The following is a 19,095-nucleotide window of genomic DNA, read 5'->3' on the forward strand; positions in this document are numbered from 1 at the left end:
CATAAATTGATTTTGTTTGGTGATAGCAGGTAGTATCAACACAGTAGCTTGAAAATGGTGGTTTATTCAGTAAATCATGAGTTAGCACGCATGAATTATTGTGGTGTGACTGAACTACTGTCCCACTTTTGGACTTATTTCTAGTTCCACCATTCAGATTTTTCATTTGGCCTGACAACTCTTGGGTGGCTTGGAGCATTTCGATGTGCTAAAGTTGAGGGGTATGTGGGAGCTCAGGAAAGCCTAAATTAATTTTCTATCAACAGAGGAAATTAAATTTTACAGGAGGTCAACTTGCATTTTGCCCATTCTGAGTAATGCAGTTTTTAAAAATGAATCCTGCCACCTTCTTCCGTTGAAGCCAACGCACCACGTCGTGAAACAGAAGATAGCAGGCTTTCACAAAATGGCAGGCACGTGCATGACGGGAAAGCATAAGCAGCGCGGCTATCACTTAATCCGCCCTCTGCAGTGCTACGGCAGATTCTTAAAAAGTTTTCCATTGGGCTTTCCGGGGAAGTCTCTCTAGGAAAACAATTTACTGCCTTTTCATTTACTGAGGAGGGAAGTTCGCAATACCAACTGGAACGTGTAGTCCGCCTCTAAAAGATATTGGTGCGACAGCTACGACAGAAAAGTCATGCCTGAACTACAATTCCCAGCATCTTCGAAAACACATGATTACAGGAACAGCGTTTGAGGAACGTAGACACGATGCACATGTCCTCCGGCCTAAAGTTCTCGCGAGATTTACTCTCCCCTTCAACACTAATTTGGGAGAACGCGGTGGCTGACGGGAGGGACGGATATTTACAACCCTTTTTCCCTCCTCCAACCCCCGCGACTGGAGCTGTATTTCCCGAAGTGTACTGCGCGTTCGTCTGATGGTGGTGAAAAAAAGACAGAGAGAGAGGCTGAAAGGGAAGTGAGGAGAAACCGAGAAAATTCGGTCCAGAGACACCCTTCTCGCCTCCCCCAGAACGCTTTAGGAAATGGCGGCCGACCTTCGTGCTGCCTGCGAGGCATCTCGGGACGGGTAGTCTTTATTCTCGTCCTCTGTGGGCAGGGAGCCCCTGGCAGCCGGCGCGCGAACTCCACTTCCCATAAGCCAACGGGCGGAGGGGGTACCAGGCGAGAGCGAATTGGAGGGGACGGGGGGAGGTTCCAGGCTACCTCCTCCCCCCCTCCCCTTCCCCTCACCCTCCGCCTGCGCCGCGGCGGCTGCTGCTGCGTCGGGTGAGGGAGCGCGAGCGAACGGCGCAGGCAGAAGCAAGAGGCGGGGGCGGGGAGCGCGGGGCTGCGTGGGGAGAGGGAGGCGGAGGAGCAGTAGCTTGGAGGCGGGGGTGGCGCGGCAGGCCTGGGGAGGTGGGGGGCTGGACGGCGCCACGGGCTCGGTGTGTATGTACGTGGGGTGGCCTTTGGGGGTGCTGAGGTAAGAGGCAAGCGAGATTTGCCCTTCGTGTGTTGGGAGGATAGGGAGGACCTCGAAGCGAGTGCAAGGGTGGATCGCAGGCTTCAGCAGGCCTTGAGGGAGGAGGCCTAATGGGCTGGGGTGATTTCCAGGGAGGGAGGTTGGGCCTAAGGTGGCAGGGGATTGGAATAGGGGGCTGCCCAGGCCTTACTGGTCGGTAGGGTGGGGGCTTTTTTGGAAGGGTAGGTAAGGAGTATATGTCACAGCAGATGGCAGCACCTACCCAACCTTGGCTGATGTCAAAAAAAAAAAAAAAAAAAAAGCAAAGCAGGTTTGGGCCTGATTAATGTGTGTAGATGGGGGACCACCATGCAAGTCCCAGACGGTAGGTTAGGCTAGGAAATTTTTTAAAAAGCCAGACACTGAGCAAGCTATTTCAGCTATGCTGTTGCTAGAGAACATGATATGGAAATGTTTGTGTAGTTATCAGTTTATTTATTTATGTACTTTGTGGGTTGAGCTGGACTTGAGGAAATCTTGCTTTTAAGGAGGAGAAGGCATAGAGTGGCAGTGGGCCTATTTGGTTCTTGAAAAGGGAGCCTGTAAAGGAAGGAGGATAAGACAGTATAAATCAGTACTATTAAAGGGTAGGGATCTAGTGGGTAGGTGGTAGCTATGTAGAGATGTTCAGCCTTGTAAAGGAAAGGGTACAGTGATAGATAAGCTTGTAAAAAGGTAAGAGGACGGGTTGTGCAGGCCAATCCTTACTCAAAAATAAGTCCCAGTAAGTTTCCATGTTAATGTATGTAGGATTGCCCCCTCATTGGGAAGGAGATTTTAAACTGGGACCATGGGGAAGAAACCAGAAGTGTATATAATATAAAAAAAGAGGGGGCTTAATAGATCTGTGCTTGGAGCACAGGATGTATATTAAGGTAAAACAACTCTGAATGCAAGTGTTGAAATCTTGAGAATTGAGGCAAGAACTGTGGACTGAATAATTTTGATAATGGATTACAGCTTTTGGTTGGGTTTTGGTTGGGTTGGAAGAATGAGTAGCTGGGACTGGTTGCAGTAGTGTGGAGAATAAAAATTTATGCAGTAGTAGAGTTCCTCTAGAGAGCATGTACTTGGGCCCAATAGATTCTGATCCACTGTCAAGAGAAAAAATAGACACTGTTCAGGAAAAATAGGGAATGATAAAATGTGTAGTTGTCTGGGACAAGGGATGGATTTAAGAATAAGGAGCTTTTAACAAAAAGGGAAAGTAGTCAGTTCATGGAAAAAATACTGTAGCCATTTTCTTGATTGCAGGCAGTGGAAGATATACCCATCTGGGGATATGGAAAATGTTTGGTAAAACTGCAGCTGTTCTTGTTGCTTTTGCCTCTTCTCATACTGTCTTTAGGTATCAGAGGCACCAGAGGTGCTAGTCTGTGAGAGCCATGTACAATGGGATAGGACTCCCCACTCCCCGGGGCAGTGGCACCAACGGTTACGTGCAACGGAACCTCTCGGCTGTGCGCCACAAGAAGGATCGGACTGACTACAAGTCAGAAGAGGAGCTGAGGAAACTGGAGTCATCTCTGGTTAAAAAGCCCAACCAGGACATCCTGGATCACGAGCGCAAGAGGAAGGTTGAACTGAAATGCTTAGAACTGGCTGAGCTCATGGAAGAGCAAGGGTGAGTTGTTACAGGATGGTCGAGGCTAAGATGTTTTCAAGATGTAATGGTGATTGAGAAGACTAGTGAGAATAGTAATGGGCAGCTGAAAGGAGCAGATAAACCCAACACTGTTAATTAGAGAATATATAGATTTGGGAATGAGATGATCAGTATGTTTTGCATCCATAATTTCTCATTTCAGGTCCTTGGCACTCAGATTTTGCAAAAGGTCTCCTTTATTTTTTGTTTGGAATGATTAGCAGGCAAATCTTTTAAGTATAACATCTATATCCTGGGTAAATGAACACAATGAGTGTTCAGTATTAGCTGTGTGCTTTTTCCATGCTGAGTTGTCAGTTTGAGTTACTTTCAGTGGAACTTGTTCAGAAGCATTTCTTTAATAATCACCTAAACTTAAGAATAAGATTTTTATATACTTAGTAGAACTTTGGTTATTCTTGCAAGATTTTTAAAATTGGGTAACCATATTTGGGATACTAGAAATGAAAGTGGTTAAAAATAATATCTTCTATAGCACCAATAATGCCTAGGCATTTTTGAATATTATATAGAAATTATCTTGGTAGTAATATACAATAATAATACATATAATCTGGTAAGGTAGGCTAGTATTTCAGAGTAGCTTTCAGAGAATAATGGCCGGCTGCTTAAGAGACTAAATGGTTTGTGAAGATGTAAAACATTTATAGTAGAAGCAGAATTTGAACTAAAACTCTTTTTGTTTACATTTTGGTTTTAGCCAGTATACTGTGCTAAGGAAAAGTTATATACTTTCTGTAGGGTGAATTCTTGGATCTCTTACAATCCATGCATTTTGTTACCTTATTTGAGTGAAATAGTTTTTATATGGGATGCCTCTTGCAAGTCCACTAAACTCCATTCTGATGCATACAATAGGTATGGCGAAGGAGAGATTCAGGAGAAAGTAGCCACTTTTCGGATGATGCTCCTAGAAAAAGATGTAGCTGTTGTCAAAGAGGGGGAACAGCAGCAGAAGTCAACGTAAGTAAGGCATTGGTGGATTTTGTGTTGATGTTTTGGTAGGACAGCTACTTTTCATCTCTAAGAGAGGCTGTTGTTCCATAAAATGTGCCATGCTTCAATCTGTTTACTGGCTAGATCCTCTTTGTGATATTTTTCCTGTTCTGTTAACTATTCCTTTTCTTCTCCAGTATTACAGAGACCCATCAGCTGGCTGAGGCCAATGAGAAGAAGAATGAGAGGCTGCGAGCTGCTTTTGGGATCAGTGATAGTTATGTGGATGGCAGTTCTTTTGACCCCAACCGCAGAGCCAAGGAAGCAGCAACAGCTGCAGTGGCCAAACAACAACAGGAGCAGCAAAAGCAGTACAGGTATGAGGGGATCCCTACTGGAAGGAAATAAACAGGAATTGATGAAGAAGTAACTAGTTATGTCTACCTCAGTAAAGAAATGGAGTGAGATTTTCAGTTGTACTAGGAGACTTAAAAAAAAAAAAGACATTCAAATTAAAGTACCTGAAATGTAGGAAATATTAAGCAAGCATTGCATATGGGCAGTAAGATTTCATCTTAATGAGACCCCTGTAACATGTATTATTTTATGAGATACTTCACGATTGTTATCCATTCTTGATTAGAATTTGTGCATAATTGACTTTATTGCCTGTACCCTTGAGAGAGGTTATTTTTTGTAAGGAAAAGTTACTGAAAGATAGGGTTCTTAGTAGGCAGTGGCTTATGTAGAGGATTGTGGATTGAATTCAGGAAGAGACTGTATTTATGATCCTGTTTGGGATTTGGCTTATTATTTGGTCTTTGTCTCCTCAGTCTTGTCAAAGAGTCCAGCAGCTCCCGCTCACCATCCCCAAAACAAAAGAAGAAGAAAAAGAAGAAAGACAGAGGCAGGTGGGTGGGTGAGCCAAAGCACTGGAGTCCTCCTTGCAGACTCGTTAGAGTTAGAGAGAGGGGGCAAGATTTAGAAGTAGAAAAAGAACTTCCAAATGTTGAAGTTTCTCAGAAAATGTATCCTGCCCTTTTGACTTATCTTTTCAAGGTCTGAGAGCAGATCACCTTCTCGAAGAGAAAGGAAAAAAAGCTCAAAGAAAAAGAAACACAGGTAAGGCAATTGTATGAGGTAAAAGTGACTGGCCTAGTGTGGGGATTGGATTTTAGGGATATCATAACTTGATCATCATGTGATGATTTACTAAGTCCTTTGAGGTTCTGTGTTCAAGTATGTCTGAGAACAGGACTTTTTCTTTCTCTTAAGAAAGCATCAATCCTCTTTTTTTTCCCTCTGTGGTAAAAAGTGGTTGTATAATAATTAGGGGCATGCTATCTGTTAGGCTTGCATTTCTCACTCTGTATGCTGCATTTACTTTTCCAGAAATCTGCTTACAAGCATCCTTGATGGGATTTGTGGGCAGAATTCATATTTCTAATCCAACATCAATTTTGAACATCAGCCTTGCCCAGCTAAAGTTATCAGGCATGACATCAGTTTTCTGGTAACTTGGGAATAAAGTCTAATACTGGAACAGGAAACCTGGTGCTTTTTTAATGACATGAACACAAATTCTATAATCCCCGTTCATTAAATATATTGGATCCAACTGATGGAAGTTGTAATTTAAAATATCTGCAAGCATCAGATCACCAACTCCTACTCCGTTCTTTTTTTCTAGATCAGAATCAAAGAAAAGGAAGCACAGGTGAGTCTTCAATAATCATTAGCCATTTTAAAAATGTTTGGATGTAGAAGGTAGTGGTTCTTTCAGCTTACTTATTCTCAGAATCACCTAAGCTAGGATGAATTAAGTTTGATAATTTGTATCTAGTAGGGCTCTACAGTGCTTAGATCTGATTTCCAAAAGGTGCATTGGAGTGTGTGAGAGTTGTAAATGTAGCACTTGTTTCCAACATCTTAAAGCAGCTGTGCCTTTTCATGGGATCCTTATCCTAGAGAAAAGAGAGAGCTGCTTTAAGGTTTTGCAGAGAACGGCTGTGTTTGTGATCCTGTGCACCGGAAAGTGCTTTCAAAAGCTGTATATCTACATCTAAACTTTGTTAATGATTCTGTTACAGTGGTCTCCCGGCTGTGAATTTGGAGGTGGTATATTAGGGATCAGCTGTTCTTGGGTATTGCTAGATTTGTGGATGTCCTGTGAAGGACATGAAAAGAACAGAGGGAGAAACAGTCACTGCATACATTGCTGTTCAAGAATGATTCAAAACAAACTTCTTTTCACAGATCTCCAAGTCCCAAAAGCAAACACAAATCCAAGGAAAAGAAACGAAAGAGGTAAAAACCAGCTATTCTACCTGTGCTATGCAATTAAAGTTGATCTTTTTTTGGCATGCATCTAATTATCGTTTATAACTCTTTCTTAGGTCCACCAGTGAGTCTGCATCTCAGAAAGGCCGTCGGGATCGCTCTTCCTCCCCAGATGGCTCTTCCTCGTCAGATGCTTCCCACAGCAGGTATGGCTTGAATGGCGAATCAAGCACTATGTCTTATAACTAGTTATTAAACTTGGACAGAGTCTTGTGGATTAAGCTTTTGATCATTACTTGTTTACAGATCAGGCAGCCCTGTTATTCAAAAAAGGAGCTTCCTTAGACGGCAGAGCAAGTCTCCCTTGCCAAGTTCACGAAAACCAGAAGCTGAAGTGGTTTCTAAGAATCTGGGAGAGAAGGAGCGTTCATCTTCTGCTGAGCCTGCCCGGCGAGGCAGGAGCACAAGTCCTCGAGAAAGCAGAGAAAAACGGGAGGTAAAGAATAATATACATATGCATTAGGAAAGTGAGAAATAGTTACATAAATAAAGTGACTTAGAACATAATGGCTTAGGAATACTGATAGGTTCATTAAAATTGGAGAGGAGAAATAGCGGATTCCAAGCTGTTCTTTTAATGTATTAAAGCATTTATCACCTGCTTTTCAACAAGAAAAATTCTCAGACTGATTTTCAGATGAATAAAAGCAAAGTAATGTCTTCCTCAGACTTATAATCTAATGATATTTTGTTGAATATTTTTTCCCAACCAGGACACTTTTGTGATGTCTGGACTTCAACCCCCAGAATTCTCCAGTGAATATGCCATTGCTAAGAATTCTGGGAGTTGAAGTTCACACAAAATTCCCCAGATTGGGAAATGCTGTTGTAGAATGACAACCAGCTTCCCTGTGAGAAAGAGCAACAGGACCACTTGCTGAAGAGGTGATAGTATTATCTGGACCTCCCTGAGCTATTTTCATTATACCTGCTTATTTCTATTGTAGCTGCCCATTATGATAGTTTAGAAATTGGTATTTCTAATTACTTTGTCTTTTTCCGTCTTCCTTCCTTTTTCCATTGATGTAATTAAGATTAAAAACAACAAATCCCAGAGAATTGTTTTTACCATTTGTGGTTTTTGTAATGGCCACCTGGGGTGTAAATGGGCTGCTTAGAGTTAAACAAGTATCCTAGTGACCTGTCCATCTACAAAATGGCTTTAATATATTTGGGGGCTGGCTGCTGTACTTTTTTTTTTTTTTCCAAAGGACGGTTTTAATTATTTTTTTTAATACTCCTGTTTAGAAAACTTCCAAGCATTCTCCAGTATGTGAGACCCTTCAGCGTTCTCCAAGTCCTTCATCTCCTGCCAAAGAGAAAGAAAGAGACAAGGAGAGAAAGTCTGCTCGGCATGGGGGTCGAAAATCCACCCCCTCATTTGAGCGTGATCCAAAGTGCAAGCATCATTCTCCTATGCCGAATGATCTTTCTCGAGAAAAGCGTCCCCCTTCTAAAGAGAACAGGTCTCCAGCCTGTTCCTCTCCATCTGCTAAGAAACAGTCAGAGGATCGTAATGGGACTCTTCCACCATCCAAGGCTAAGATTTCTCCTGACCACAAGGAGGAGCCTACAGCTTCCTCATCAGCTTCTAAGGCTGTTGAGACCAAGTTGAGGAAAATGTCTCGTGAGGACTCAACACCCCAGAACTCACCTTCTCCTTCAGAGAGTGGTAGTTGCTCCTCTTCTTCCTCCTCTTCTCCTTCCCCAGCAACCAAGGCTGTCCCAGTTTCTCGTAACTGTTCTCCAGAGGATCCTCCCAAAAGGCAAGACAAAGAGAAGAGCTCTACCCAGAGAGAGAAATCTAGCTCATCCCCTGAAATCTCTCATTCTGGACAAAAGCAATCTTCCAAGACATCTCGACGTGAACGATCCAGCACGCCTCCAGCTAAAGGCTCCAAATCAAGGGCCAGTCGGAGGGACAAATCTCTCTCTCAAACACCCACTACTCGTAGAGGTAGATCTCGGTCCCGGACCCCACCTAAGAGAGGTAGATCACGCACACGTACCCCACCAAGGAGAGGCAGGTCTCGCTCTCAGAGACGTGCTCGATCCCGTTCACGCACTCCTTTGCGAAGGGCACGATCTCGAAGTCCCCAGTGGCGAGGTCGATCAAGAACACCTCAGCGGTGGGGTAGGTCACGTTCACGTACACCTCCCAGATGGGGTCGATCCCGTACACCTCAGAGGCGTGGCTGGTCTCGTTCTAGAACTCCCCAAAGGCATGGATGGTCTAGAAGCAGAAATAGTGGAAGATGGGGCAGGTCAAGAACACCACCAAGAAGGGGGAGGTCACGTTCAAGAACACCAAGAAGAGGCAGGTCTAGATCAAGAACGCCACCCAGGCGAGCAAGGTCCCGTTCCAGAACGCAACCTAGAAGAGGCCGATCTAGAACTAGGACCCCTCCTAGGAGAGGAAGATCAAGTTCCTCCCCAAGAAGAGAGAAATCCTTGATTTCAGCCAGACGAAGCAGATCGGTGTCATCTCCAGATCGGAAAGTCTCCAGAATTTCTTCTAGGAGAAGTCGATCTGATTCGTCTCCAAGAATGAGGGAAAGGTCCAGGAAAGTGCTAAGACGTAGCCCTTCTGGTTCCTCTCCTGAATCAAGAAGGTTAAAAGCATCTCCCAGACGTAGCCGATCTGGATCACTTCCGAAAGCTAAAAAGAAAACTCAGTTGTCTCCAAGAAGAAGTCGTTCAGGCTCATCTCCAAGGTCAAGGAAGAAAAGATCAAGAACACCTCCAAGGCGTAGTCGTTCTAGTTCTTCTCCAAGAGTGAAAAAGAAATCGAGGTTATGCCTCAGACGAAGTAGATCTGGTTCTTCTCCTACACCAAAAAAGAAATCCAGATCACCTACTAGGCGTAGCCAGTCCAGGTCACCTTCTGCCCTAAAAAGTAAACCCAGAATGTCCCCTCAGAGCAGTTCTGGTTCATCTCCAAGGCTCACAAGGAAGTCTGATGTTTCTTCAGTAGCTGAAGAAAAAACTAAAATCACTTCAAAAAGAAGTCGATCTGGTTCATCTCCAGCACTGCGAAGGAAATCAAAGTCTCCTTCAAGACATAGCAAATCTGGGTCCTCTCCAGAACCAGAGAAGAGATTGCCAAGAAGGCGAAACAGATCTGAGTCTTCTCCAGAAGTGAAAACAAAGCCAAGGGCAGGATCATCCCCAGGGCTGAAGAAGGAAATGAGATCATCTCCAAGGCGAAGTCGGTCTAGTTCCACTCAGTCATCAGCAAAGGAAAACTCCTTATCACCAATAAGGCGAGCAGCTTCTTCAGAATCAAAGTCTGCATCTCCACTGCAGCAGAGCAGATCTGGAAGGTCTGTAGCAACAAAAGAAAAACCTAGATCGCCACACCGAAGGCAGAGCAGATCTAGATCACCTCTGGCTTTGAGAGAGACATCTCTTTCTCCTCTAAGACCAGTTGTATCTGGATCTTCATTAGAAATAAAGAAGAAATCTTCTTCACCATTGGATAAATGCAAAAATGATTCTTTGGAGTTAAAAAAGGCTAGGTCATCTCCAAGGCGAAGCACATCTGGTTCTTCTCCAGTGACCAAAGAGCAGTCTAGATCACCTCCCAGGACCAAGTCAAGATACTCTCCTGAGATGAAGAAATCTTCACCTTTGAAGCAAGTCAGATGTGGGCTGTCCCCTCAGGCAGTGAAAGAGAAATCTCCCTCCAGGAGAAGTGAATCCAGATCATCTCCTGAACTAAATGGCAAAGCTAAAACTCCTCCAAAGCAAAATAAATTCCAAGAAGTGAAGGCAAAATCTGGATCTTCTCCAGGACACAACAAATCTAGTTCCATGGCAGTAATGGAGAGTGCTTCACCTCCATGCCAAAAGAGTAAATCAGGCTCATCTCTCTCTGGAAAAGAGAAATTGCAATCACCCTTAAGACAAATGCCATCTGAGTCATCACCACTACTTAAAAAGACAGATATCCCATTGAGGCGGAGTAGATCTGGATCTTCCTCTTCCTCCTCCTCTTCCTCCTCCTCTTCTTCTTCCTCCTCTTCCTCTTCCTCTACTTCATCATCATCATCTCCAGAAGATGATAAATCTCGGTCACCACCCAGACTGAGCCGCTCTGCATTGCTGTCAGTCAACAAGAGTAAATCAATTTCATCCCCAGTGCATAGCAAATCATATTCTTCTCCAGAACCAGAGAACAGCACATTTGCAACTGTTACAAAGCACAGTAGACCTGGAGCTTCTCCAGAAACAAGAGAGACTTCTAAAGCTGCAGTGATGGGGCCTAGATCACCTTTAGAGAAGAAAGGGGCATTCAGAGATGCATCTCGAAGGAGTAGATCAGGTTCTTATTCTGGAACTAAAGAGAAGCCAAAAATGCACTCTAGTGAGAGCAGTTCAGAATCCTCCCCAGAATGGAAAGAGAAATCTGAGAGCAGATCTGTGTCACCGCTCAGACCAAGAGTAAAATCAAAAACACCTCCAAGACGCAGAACATCAAGGTCACCACCCAGATCTAGACCAAAATCCAGAACTCCACCAAAACGTGGCAGGTCTGGGTCTCCACCAAGACCTAAAGTGAAGTCCAGAACACCTCCAAGACGACGTAGGTCTGGCTCATCTCCTAGAGCCAGAATAAAGTCCAGAACACCACCCAGACGACGTAGATCTGGGTCATCCCCAAGGTCCCAGATGAAATCCAGAACACCACCCCGACGCCACTGCAGAGCCGGATCATCTCCGAGACCGAGAAAGAAATCTAGAACCCCTCCACGACGGCGTAGGTCTGGATCACGAGCAAGAGAAAAGTCTAGAACACCAGTTGCAAGAAGACGGAGATCTGTGTCACCGGTGAGCCCTAGACGCAAATCTCGAACACCTCCAAGACGTGGAAGGTCTAGATCGCTCTCCAGAGAAAAATCAAGCACCAGCACACATCCGCATCGGTCTCAGTCATCATCCTATTGTGACAGACCTAGAACTTCTTTGCGACAAGGAAGATCTGGATCTCCCTCGTGGAGGAGTCGCTCCCGTTCACTCTCCAGGCGACGAGATAAATCTCGGGGTTCATTACGGAGGGAAAGGTCAATTTCCTCTCCAGGTAGAAGCCGCTCAAGGTCCTCTTCTCGTCAGGAGAAATCTAAACTACCGCACAGAGGTCATTCCCATTCACCAGTACAGATGTTGCAGTTGTCCCCAGAGAGGACTGCAACAAGTCGGAATGCATCCCGCTCACCTCCCAGATTAGATGCTTCACGTGTAACAGCATCATATAAAGGCACTGGGTCCAGAGTATCCCCTGATTGTCAGTCATCTCCTGTGAGGAAGCATTCCAGATCAGGCTCCCAGGAAGCCTGCACCTCTCCAGGAAGGAAATCTCGCTCCCCTCCTGTTCTAGAGAGATACCCCAAGTCTGATCTCCAAGAGAAGCCAGCAAGCTCCTCTCTTTGGCACAGCAAAAACAACATTGCTATTCCTTGTGCTCTAACCCCACCTTGTGAGGAATCTCCTAAATTGCGAAAAGCGCTCTCTCCTGATCCATCTGTGCTACATGAGTTGCCTCCAGTGTCAAAGAATGGTGACTCCACAGCCATCCGAGACAGCCCAGGAGATAGGAATCAGACCATGCACCAGGTTACAGTTAAAGATGATACAGGAGTTGGTGCACCTCTGTCAGGGAGAAGCAGTTCTCATGCAGGCTCTCTTTCTCCTGTAAAAGCTAGGTTGTCATCCCACTCATCTTCCTCCTCATCTTCCTCCTCCTCCTCTGCTTCCTCCAGCCCCTTACCAGCATTGATTTCTGTGCTAGTGCCATCCCCCAAAGAAGAGGAGATTGTATCTGAAGGAAAAGTGGCAGACAGGTCTGAGGTGCACTTACCGACCCTTGAGGCTGAGCCACAGTTGGCTTCTGTCACCATGGAGGATGACACCAGGAGCAGCTGTCCCACAGTCCTACAGCTTGCTCTTCCCTCCCCTCCACCCTCTGCCCCTTCAAAGGCAAAGAGAAGTTCATCTGCTTCATCTACCAGTTCATCATCGTCCTCGTCTTCCTCCTCATCCTCGTCCTCTTCAACTTCTGATTCTGAGTCCAGCTCATCTGAGTCCAGTCCCCATGATCAGGCAGCAAAGGATCTTGAGGCTGAGATTGAACTGAAACAGTAAGAGCCTTTCTTCTTAGTAATCCCTTTCCTCCATGTCTTTTAAGCTGTTGGCAGTCACTGCCTGGTGATACCCTACATCTAGTTTCTTCTTGGTCACAAGAATATCCACATTCATTCATTTTATCACTGTCCTTGTCTTACATATCTAGTCATGAAATGCAAGCGATACTTTGTAATGTTTCTGTGTAAGTATATAAAATAGGTACAGGCATGTATAGGATAAACACAACCGATAATGTTTTTGTATCTAGCACTGCTATGTAGACACAAGTTACTGAATTCTTATGTCAGTTGAACCCTAATCTAGCCTTCTATATAAGCAAATACAAATAGGCCAGTAAGCTATACAGGTAATCCCTGGGTTAAGAACGCCTGGTTTAAGGATGACCCATAGTTAAGAACAGAACTTACTGCAGCAAAATTCGAGTTAAATACACAAATTCAAGTTAATTACACAGTGCTACTTAATAGTATACAATAATACTGTTCTGGCTTGCGTACAGCTTAAGACCTTGAGAATGGAACTTGTTCTTAAACTGGGAACTACCTGTATTTCTATGCTTGGCTGTGATATGGGGGAAACAGACTCCCTTCCTCTGTAGGGAAACCAAATGAACTCAAGGGGCAACAAAGTCTTACCTGATTCCAAGAGAAATTCTGGTGAGAGGTGATTCCAGAGGAGCCAGGTGAGAAAAAGGTCTCTGTTGCAACATGGTTACTCTAGTATGAGGGATAACCAGTTGATCCTGGCTCAATAGTTAGGTCAACTGCATGGGCGCGCATGAGTCACTGGCAGGTCTTTCAAATAACTAGAAGTGTCCATGCACAAAATGGTCGCTGTGTATACCTTTCAGCATCTGTATTTTTATCTGTTCTCATATTAATTGTGCCAGTTGAAAACTTAAGTTTCCACACATCTCTTTGCATATTCAGTATGTTTTTTGTGTAGGCCTAATATTGTTACCCTTCTGAAATGCTTCTCCATTCTTCCTAATGCGTTTGAAACACTGTAATAATAGCCTGTGTCCACCAGAGGCTGCCCTTGCTTGTGTTACTGGCTACTACTAGTAGATACTCCCATGGAACAGAATTTTGTCTCTGTATTATCTGTATCGAGTTTCATGCAAGCATTATACTGCATCAAAGTATGTCTGCAGAAAATGGATGGTAGTCTTTCTTGAAGGATATGTACTTACAGAATTTAAATGCAGCCTTAGTTTAGGTACCTTCTATAATTCTGCTTTCAAGATTCTAGTGTGGAGTACTAAGGTGTTTTTTTGGAGAAGAATGGCAGAGCAAGGAAATGAGGGTAGAGAATTAATGGGGTGGCAAGAGGTAGCTTGATGGAATTTGTAATTAAAATATTGTTCCATTTTGAGTCATTGGCCGTTCGAGACCCTGTTTAGTCATTACTTTTTGTTTGTGAGAGCACCCTGAATCTTCAACTCACGATGTTTATATTCTGGATCTATTAAGCAACAATGCAAGTGACTCATCTCTGGTCCCTAGAAAATGAGGTCTCCATGAGGTAGCAATAGCCTTTGTCAGTGGAAAACCTACGCTTTTGAGTTCTCAACATGGTACTAGGTATCAGTGTGCCTATCAGTGCCTCCCTTCGTATCCTCCAGGTTTTCTTTCCCATATGATTTTCTTCAGATTCTTTTAATTAAAAAAAAAAGAAAAGGAAAGCAGTGTGTTGCAAAATATCATCAGTTTCAATTTTAATTATTTCCAGCAATGTCTCTCAGTTCTCATGAACCTCAGAAACATATCTGGAAGGTGGCTGCAATCGGGTTTGTTTTGAAATATACGTAGGGTAGAAAGAAAAGTAAAATGAAGTGGGAGGCTAGTGTGGTAAGGAGCCAACCAATCAGTTTTCTTTGTGGTATTTTCAGACTGGTTATGCTCACCACTGCTATCATTTTGTGAGGGTGCCCATAATATGCATTCAAAATTCCATCTGCTTAAAAAGTTTGGGGATCCCTATCTTTACTGTTTTTTTGACTGATGGTAGGGTGAATATGCTTCTAAGAAGAATTTCAAAAAGACTCAAGTCAGCTGTTTCCCTAGACTTTTCCCATAAACAGCATGAGCTGGAGTTTGTGGGTCTATTCACAAATTTGAGTTTCTTGAGTTAACCCATCTGAACCTTGTTTCCTCTGTTGCAGCCATCCAGTCTTTAATTATACCCTCTCCCCTTTACTCTCCTTGTAAAGGCCACCAAGCCCAGTGCTGAAAGAGAGCAACCGTGATGAGCGGCCTCTGGAAATGGGCAAACGTAAGTGCCGTTCTCGAAGCTCAAGCAGTTCAAGCAGCAGCTCTTCCTCTTCTTCGTCCTCCTCCTCGTCTTCAGCCTCTTCCTCTTCGTCATCTTCCTCCTCTTCGTCATCTTCCTCTTCCTCAACGTCATTGCCTAAAACAGGACTCCAGGCAGTGATGAAGGGCCCCCCGAAGAAGAAACCATCTCCAGAGAAGAGAAAGTAAGTATTTCGTTAATGAAAAAGTATAGTTTACACCTGAGAATCAGTGTGATACCTTATTGGCAATGTTCTTGAAGTGTGGAGGTGAACCAGCTCTTCCCTTCCTTGGCTTGACTTGGCACTCTAAGAGGATACCTTGTCCTGTTTGCTGAATATTTAAGGTAGCTTCTAGCATCACATGCCTAGTGAAAATGTCATGAGAATTTGGGGAAATAGCCCAAGAAGACTGCCAGGTGGTAAAAGATCTGCAGAAGGTTTGTGGCACCAGTTTTTGGGGGGAGGGAGAGGTGTATCAGTTACAGTAGGACTTCACATAGAAGGCTCTGCCTAGAGTACTTTAAAAATGCAAAAACAACAAAAGCATTTGCTAAGAATGTTGTGGCTTATATCTGATGGTATTTTCATTAGCTTGTTTTGCCATGTTCTCTTCTAGACACAGAGGAATGAAGAGCACTAAAGTTCTTTGTATCAGAAATCTGGCTTAGCCTGCATCCAGTTCTGGTTTTGATACTTTACCAGATATTTCCTATGGAGATTGGAACAAAATTCACTTCCGTGGTTGGCAAGTCATGCCTTGAAAAGAGACGGGTTTTTTTGCTTAGACCCCACTGATGCTTTTCCTTCTATTTTCTTGCTATTTCCTGTTCCTCCCAGGCCTGCCTAGATGGATTGGGAAGTGATGGCAACTAATTTGAAGAAAAGCAACTAGTGCTGCCCGCTCTATTTAATCGTTCTCTTTCTTTTAGAGCAGTATTTCTCAGCCTTGGCAACTTTAAGATGTGTGGACTTCAATTCCCTGAATTCCCCAGCCAGCATGCTGTTGAGAAGCACTGTAGAGGCAGTGATGAAGACAAGACTTTCTGGGAAAGTTTTGCCTGAGAATGTACTTGAAGCTGGCATGGGCTTAGAAATTTTTTTTTTTAAAACAACTTTGTGTGAATACCGGATGTGATGCTCAGAGATTCCACTATCCAGGGATACGCATATCTTTGTATTCATCTTTTTGTTTGACTATATATATCTTAACTTTTTTCTTCAATAGTTGAAGGGGTTTGCATTGCTTAGTCAAAATGCAGAAAATGCCATTTGTTTTACCATTGGCATACCCTTCCTGCCTGTAGGTCACGCAGCCCTAGAAAACCAATCGACTCATTGCGAGACTCGCGCTCTCTCAGCTACTCTCCAGCAGAACGGCGTCAGATTTCCCCTCCTGCCCAGCCACCCTCTGCTCCAAGGGATCGACGTAGGTAGGTCTCTTTAGCAAGTCTGACTTTCCATGGCTGCGGTGCTGGCTAGGGGTTATCTCCAGAATGAGAACAAATTTAACATTGAACTCAAGTCAATTTCATATCCTATTCTCTATCCAGAGACAGGTCTAGGGATAGGTCCCTGCAGAGAAATAGACGAAGCATCAGCAGGTCTCCAGGACGAAAACGGCGACGCAAATCCCCCAGTCCCCGAGCTCCTCGCCGTAGAACTTCAAGGTAACAAGTATGTGATTTGCTAGTTTTAGAAATGTCTAACAATTGCTAAAGGTCCTGTTAAGTGTAAGTATTAGTGATTCAACCGACTTGACTGTACTTAACCAATATAGTTTTGTTATTTCTGAAACAGTTGGTGTGTTCTTACTCATTTCCTGAAGGCATAGTGAAATTGTGGTAATGTCTTTAATCCTAAAGTCTCCAGCTTGAAGTCTCTGGATTCTTCCCATTTACATCTAGGTGCAAATCAATGGGAAGTTGGCTTGCTCCAAATAAATTGCCAGCATACCAGTATCATCTTTATTTCCATGAGTGTCACTGGGCGTTATTTGTTTAGTGGGCTTGTCTGCCCACAAAAAAAAAAAAAGAAGACATAGCCAAGCTGAGATAATGATGGTATGGAATGTCCTGGCTAGACTAGAGGTCAGAGAAGATTATCCTCGCTAATCTCTCTTCTGGTAAATGGGTATTTTGTGACTAGCTACTTGCCTACCCAAAACAGCTGGGGACTCTATTAATCTCAAAGTGAGAGTTGTTAGGTTGAACATACCCCATTTTCAGAAAATGCTCTGTTCCATTTTCCTGCTGATTTTGAAGTGTGAGATCCAGAGAGCTATAGATGAAGCATTTACTAATTCCTTCTCCTGAAACTTTATCAGGGCTGACTTCTTCAACTCTGTAAGCCTTGACCACTATTCTTTTTTATTTAAACTGTTTATGCTATATTATTTAGCCTAAAAAGCTCCCATAAACACCACTCATCTTCTGCCCTCGCACTTGCAATCTAAAAATACATACACAACATAGAGAGAAAAGGAGATGAGAAGCAAAAATGAAAAGTCAATTTATACAAAAGTTGTAATATTTTATGGTTGTTAGAATAGTCTGGTCTGATGAAAATGGATTGTTCAGAGGGCCTCAAGGATGCTTTCTTCCTCTCACTCTACAGAATGTTCTTGTTGTTCTTTCCTGCAGGGTAGTTGATTCTAAAACCCTTTGTAAGGAGGGCATCCAAAGCCCAGCAATTAGTGGCAGCAGTGGGTGAAGGTGGCAGTTTCTGGTATTCGTTGCTGCTTTAGTAATACCGGTTACCTTTCCTCAACTTGGAGGAGTGGAGGGATAGACCTCCCTTTTAATAACTGTTGGTGGGGAATTTTGCTGTATTTATAACTCATTTCTAAGCAAAAACAGTTTCTGTTTGTGTGCATTTCCATTGTGTGTATATGGAAGTCATTACACTATTTTGGTCCTTAGTGCATTGCAAATACATCGGGTCCTTGAAGTTGTTCCAGTTGGCATTATAAACTTCAGTGTCTTCCTTTTCTCCTCTCTTTGCATTTCCTCTACTCTCCTCAGTCATAATTATCCCTGTACCAGTAGTATTTCAGTGGTCATGTTTCTTAACACAATGTACTTAAAAATATTTGTATGTGTTTATACTGATCACCTCTGGGCAAAGAAGTCAGATTGCCATCTTGTTTTGCATTTCTTAATTTTTTCTCCTCCCTTTTCTCCCCAAGGTCCCCATAAGCCTTGTGGAGAGTGGAAAGTCCTTGTCCTCGCAACCACAGACTGCGCCACCCCCAGCCTCCAACAGTGCTGTCCCAGGTGGGAGTCCCCCGCCTCCTGATGTCCACTGGAAACCAGTGTGTTTGCATGGGGGGGGTGGAGGGCTCTTCATTTGCCATCACCTTTTTATTCTCATTAGTTTTTTCCTTTACTGTCCCTGTCTTTATTGCCCATCATTTGTCGGCAGCTACATTCCCCTTGTCCCTGGACATTTCTGCTCAACACTCACCAGGATCCGCCGCCTCTGCGCTCCTCTTCCTCTTCTTCCAACAGTTGGTGATGTTCATTTGATTTTTTTTTCCTCTCTCCTGTGAGCATTTTTTTTTCCTGTGCGTTTTGCAGCTAAAATCTTTACTTCTGTGTTTTGAGAGAGCTGTCTCCTTTTTGTTGATTTAGACATAAAAGGTTTTAAAAAAAACACAAATGGGTGGGTGGGGAAGTAGAGGGATATGTGACCTAATCTGTTTGATTTAGTGTTTCTCAGGCCCCCCTCTTTGAAATGGTGGAGGGTTGTAATAAAAAGTTGGAGTGCATATTGGCAACCTAGAATTTGATGGAAGGGCAGTGCTGTTTAGTAGCTCCTTCCTTTGTTGACCACTGTTTCTATCAAGCTTTTTTGAAGAAAAACAGGCAGTTTCTTTCAGTAGCCTGCAACAGTGGGGGTTGATTCTTGGTGGTGGCAAAATTGAGGGTTAAACTATTCCTGCTCCTCCCCCAGAACAAAAAAATAAATATGCAGTGCTCTTTTTCCTTTTTATCACTCAAAGGAGACTCTTTCCTATTGATCAGCTGAGCCAGGTCATGAGGGGTTAAGTTTGGAACTGGAACAGGGGCATTCAGGCATTTTAAGGGGGAAGGTGACTGAACTTTTGCTGAGAAGAAGCTGAGAAACCCTAAATCAGGGAGGATGGGAACAGAAGTTTCTTCATATTTCTTAAAAGCATTTAATTTTTTTTGATATGTACAGCAAGGAGATTTTTTCTGTCAAATAAAAAACTTATGAAATGCAGAA

At 43.6% G+C, this 19,095-nt stretch overlaps 1 protein-coding gene across 3 annotated transcripts; it reads left to right on the forward strand.

Moving 5' to 3' along the window:
• Positions 1-823: 823 nt before the first annotated feature.
• On the forward strand, positions 824-19,076 carry SRRM2 (serine/arginine repetitive matrix 2). Of its 3 annotated transcripts, none has more exons than XM_025163970.2 (15): positions 824-1,236; positions 2,820-3,095; positions 3,996-4,100; positions 4,271-4,450; positions 4,907-4,984; positions 5,133-5,195; positions 5,764-5,790; positions 6,330-6,380; positions 6,470-6,559; positions 6,660-6,849; positions 7,662-12,550; positions 14,770-15,033; positions 16,155-16,280; positions 16,401-16,524; positions 18,035-19,076. In XM_025163970.2, exons 2-14 carry the CDS (start codon positions 2,857-2,859, stop codon positions 16,519-16,521), a joined length of 6,423 nt encoding a protein of 2,140 aa, XP_025019738.1. In that variant the 5' UTR covers positions 824-1,236; positions 2,820-2,856; the 3' UTR covers positions 16,522-16,524; positions 18,035-19,076. The 3 variants fall into 3 exon arrangements, with proteins under 3 accessions (XP_025019738.1, XP_007424067.1, XP_007424069.1); XM_007424005.4 differs by having other exon boundaries at positions 825-1,236; positions 16,401-16,517; XM_007424007.4 differs by lacking the exon at positions 824-1,236 and adding an exon at positions 1,333-1,432 and having other exon boundaries at positions 16,401-16,517.
• The last annotated feature ends 19 nt before the right edge of the window (positions 19,077-19,095 follow it).

This window comes from Python bivittatus, unplaced genomic scaffold (assembly GCF_059951505.1).
Source record: "Python bivittatus isolate LINGU-HERP-01145 unplaced genomic scaffold, Pbiv_v1 ctg000440_np1212, whole genome shotgun sequence".
NCBI lineage: Eukaryota > Metazoa > Chordata > Lepidosauria > Squamata > Pythonidae > Python > Python bivittatus.

Excerpts from the sequence above, each read along its gene's own strand:
- SRRM2 (XM_007424005.4), top strand. The coding sequence starts at position 2,857 with ATGTACAATGGGATAGGACTCCCCACTCCCCGGGGCAGTGGCACCAAC. Across the intron at positions 4,101-4,270 it reads GAACAGCAGCAGAAGTCAAC|TATTACAGAGACCCATCAGC; the intron begins GTAAGTAAGGCA and ends TTTCTTCTCCAG. Across the intron at positions 5,791-6,329 it reads TCAAAGAAAAGGAAGCACAG|ATCTCCAAGTCCCAAAAGCA; the intron begins GTGAGTCTTCAA and ends TTCTTTTCACAG.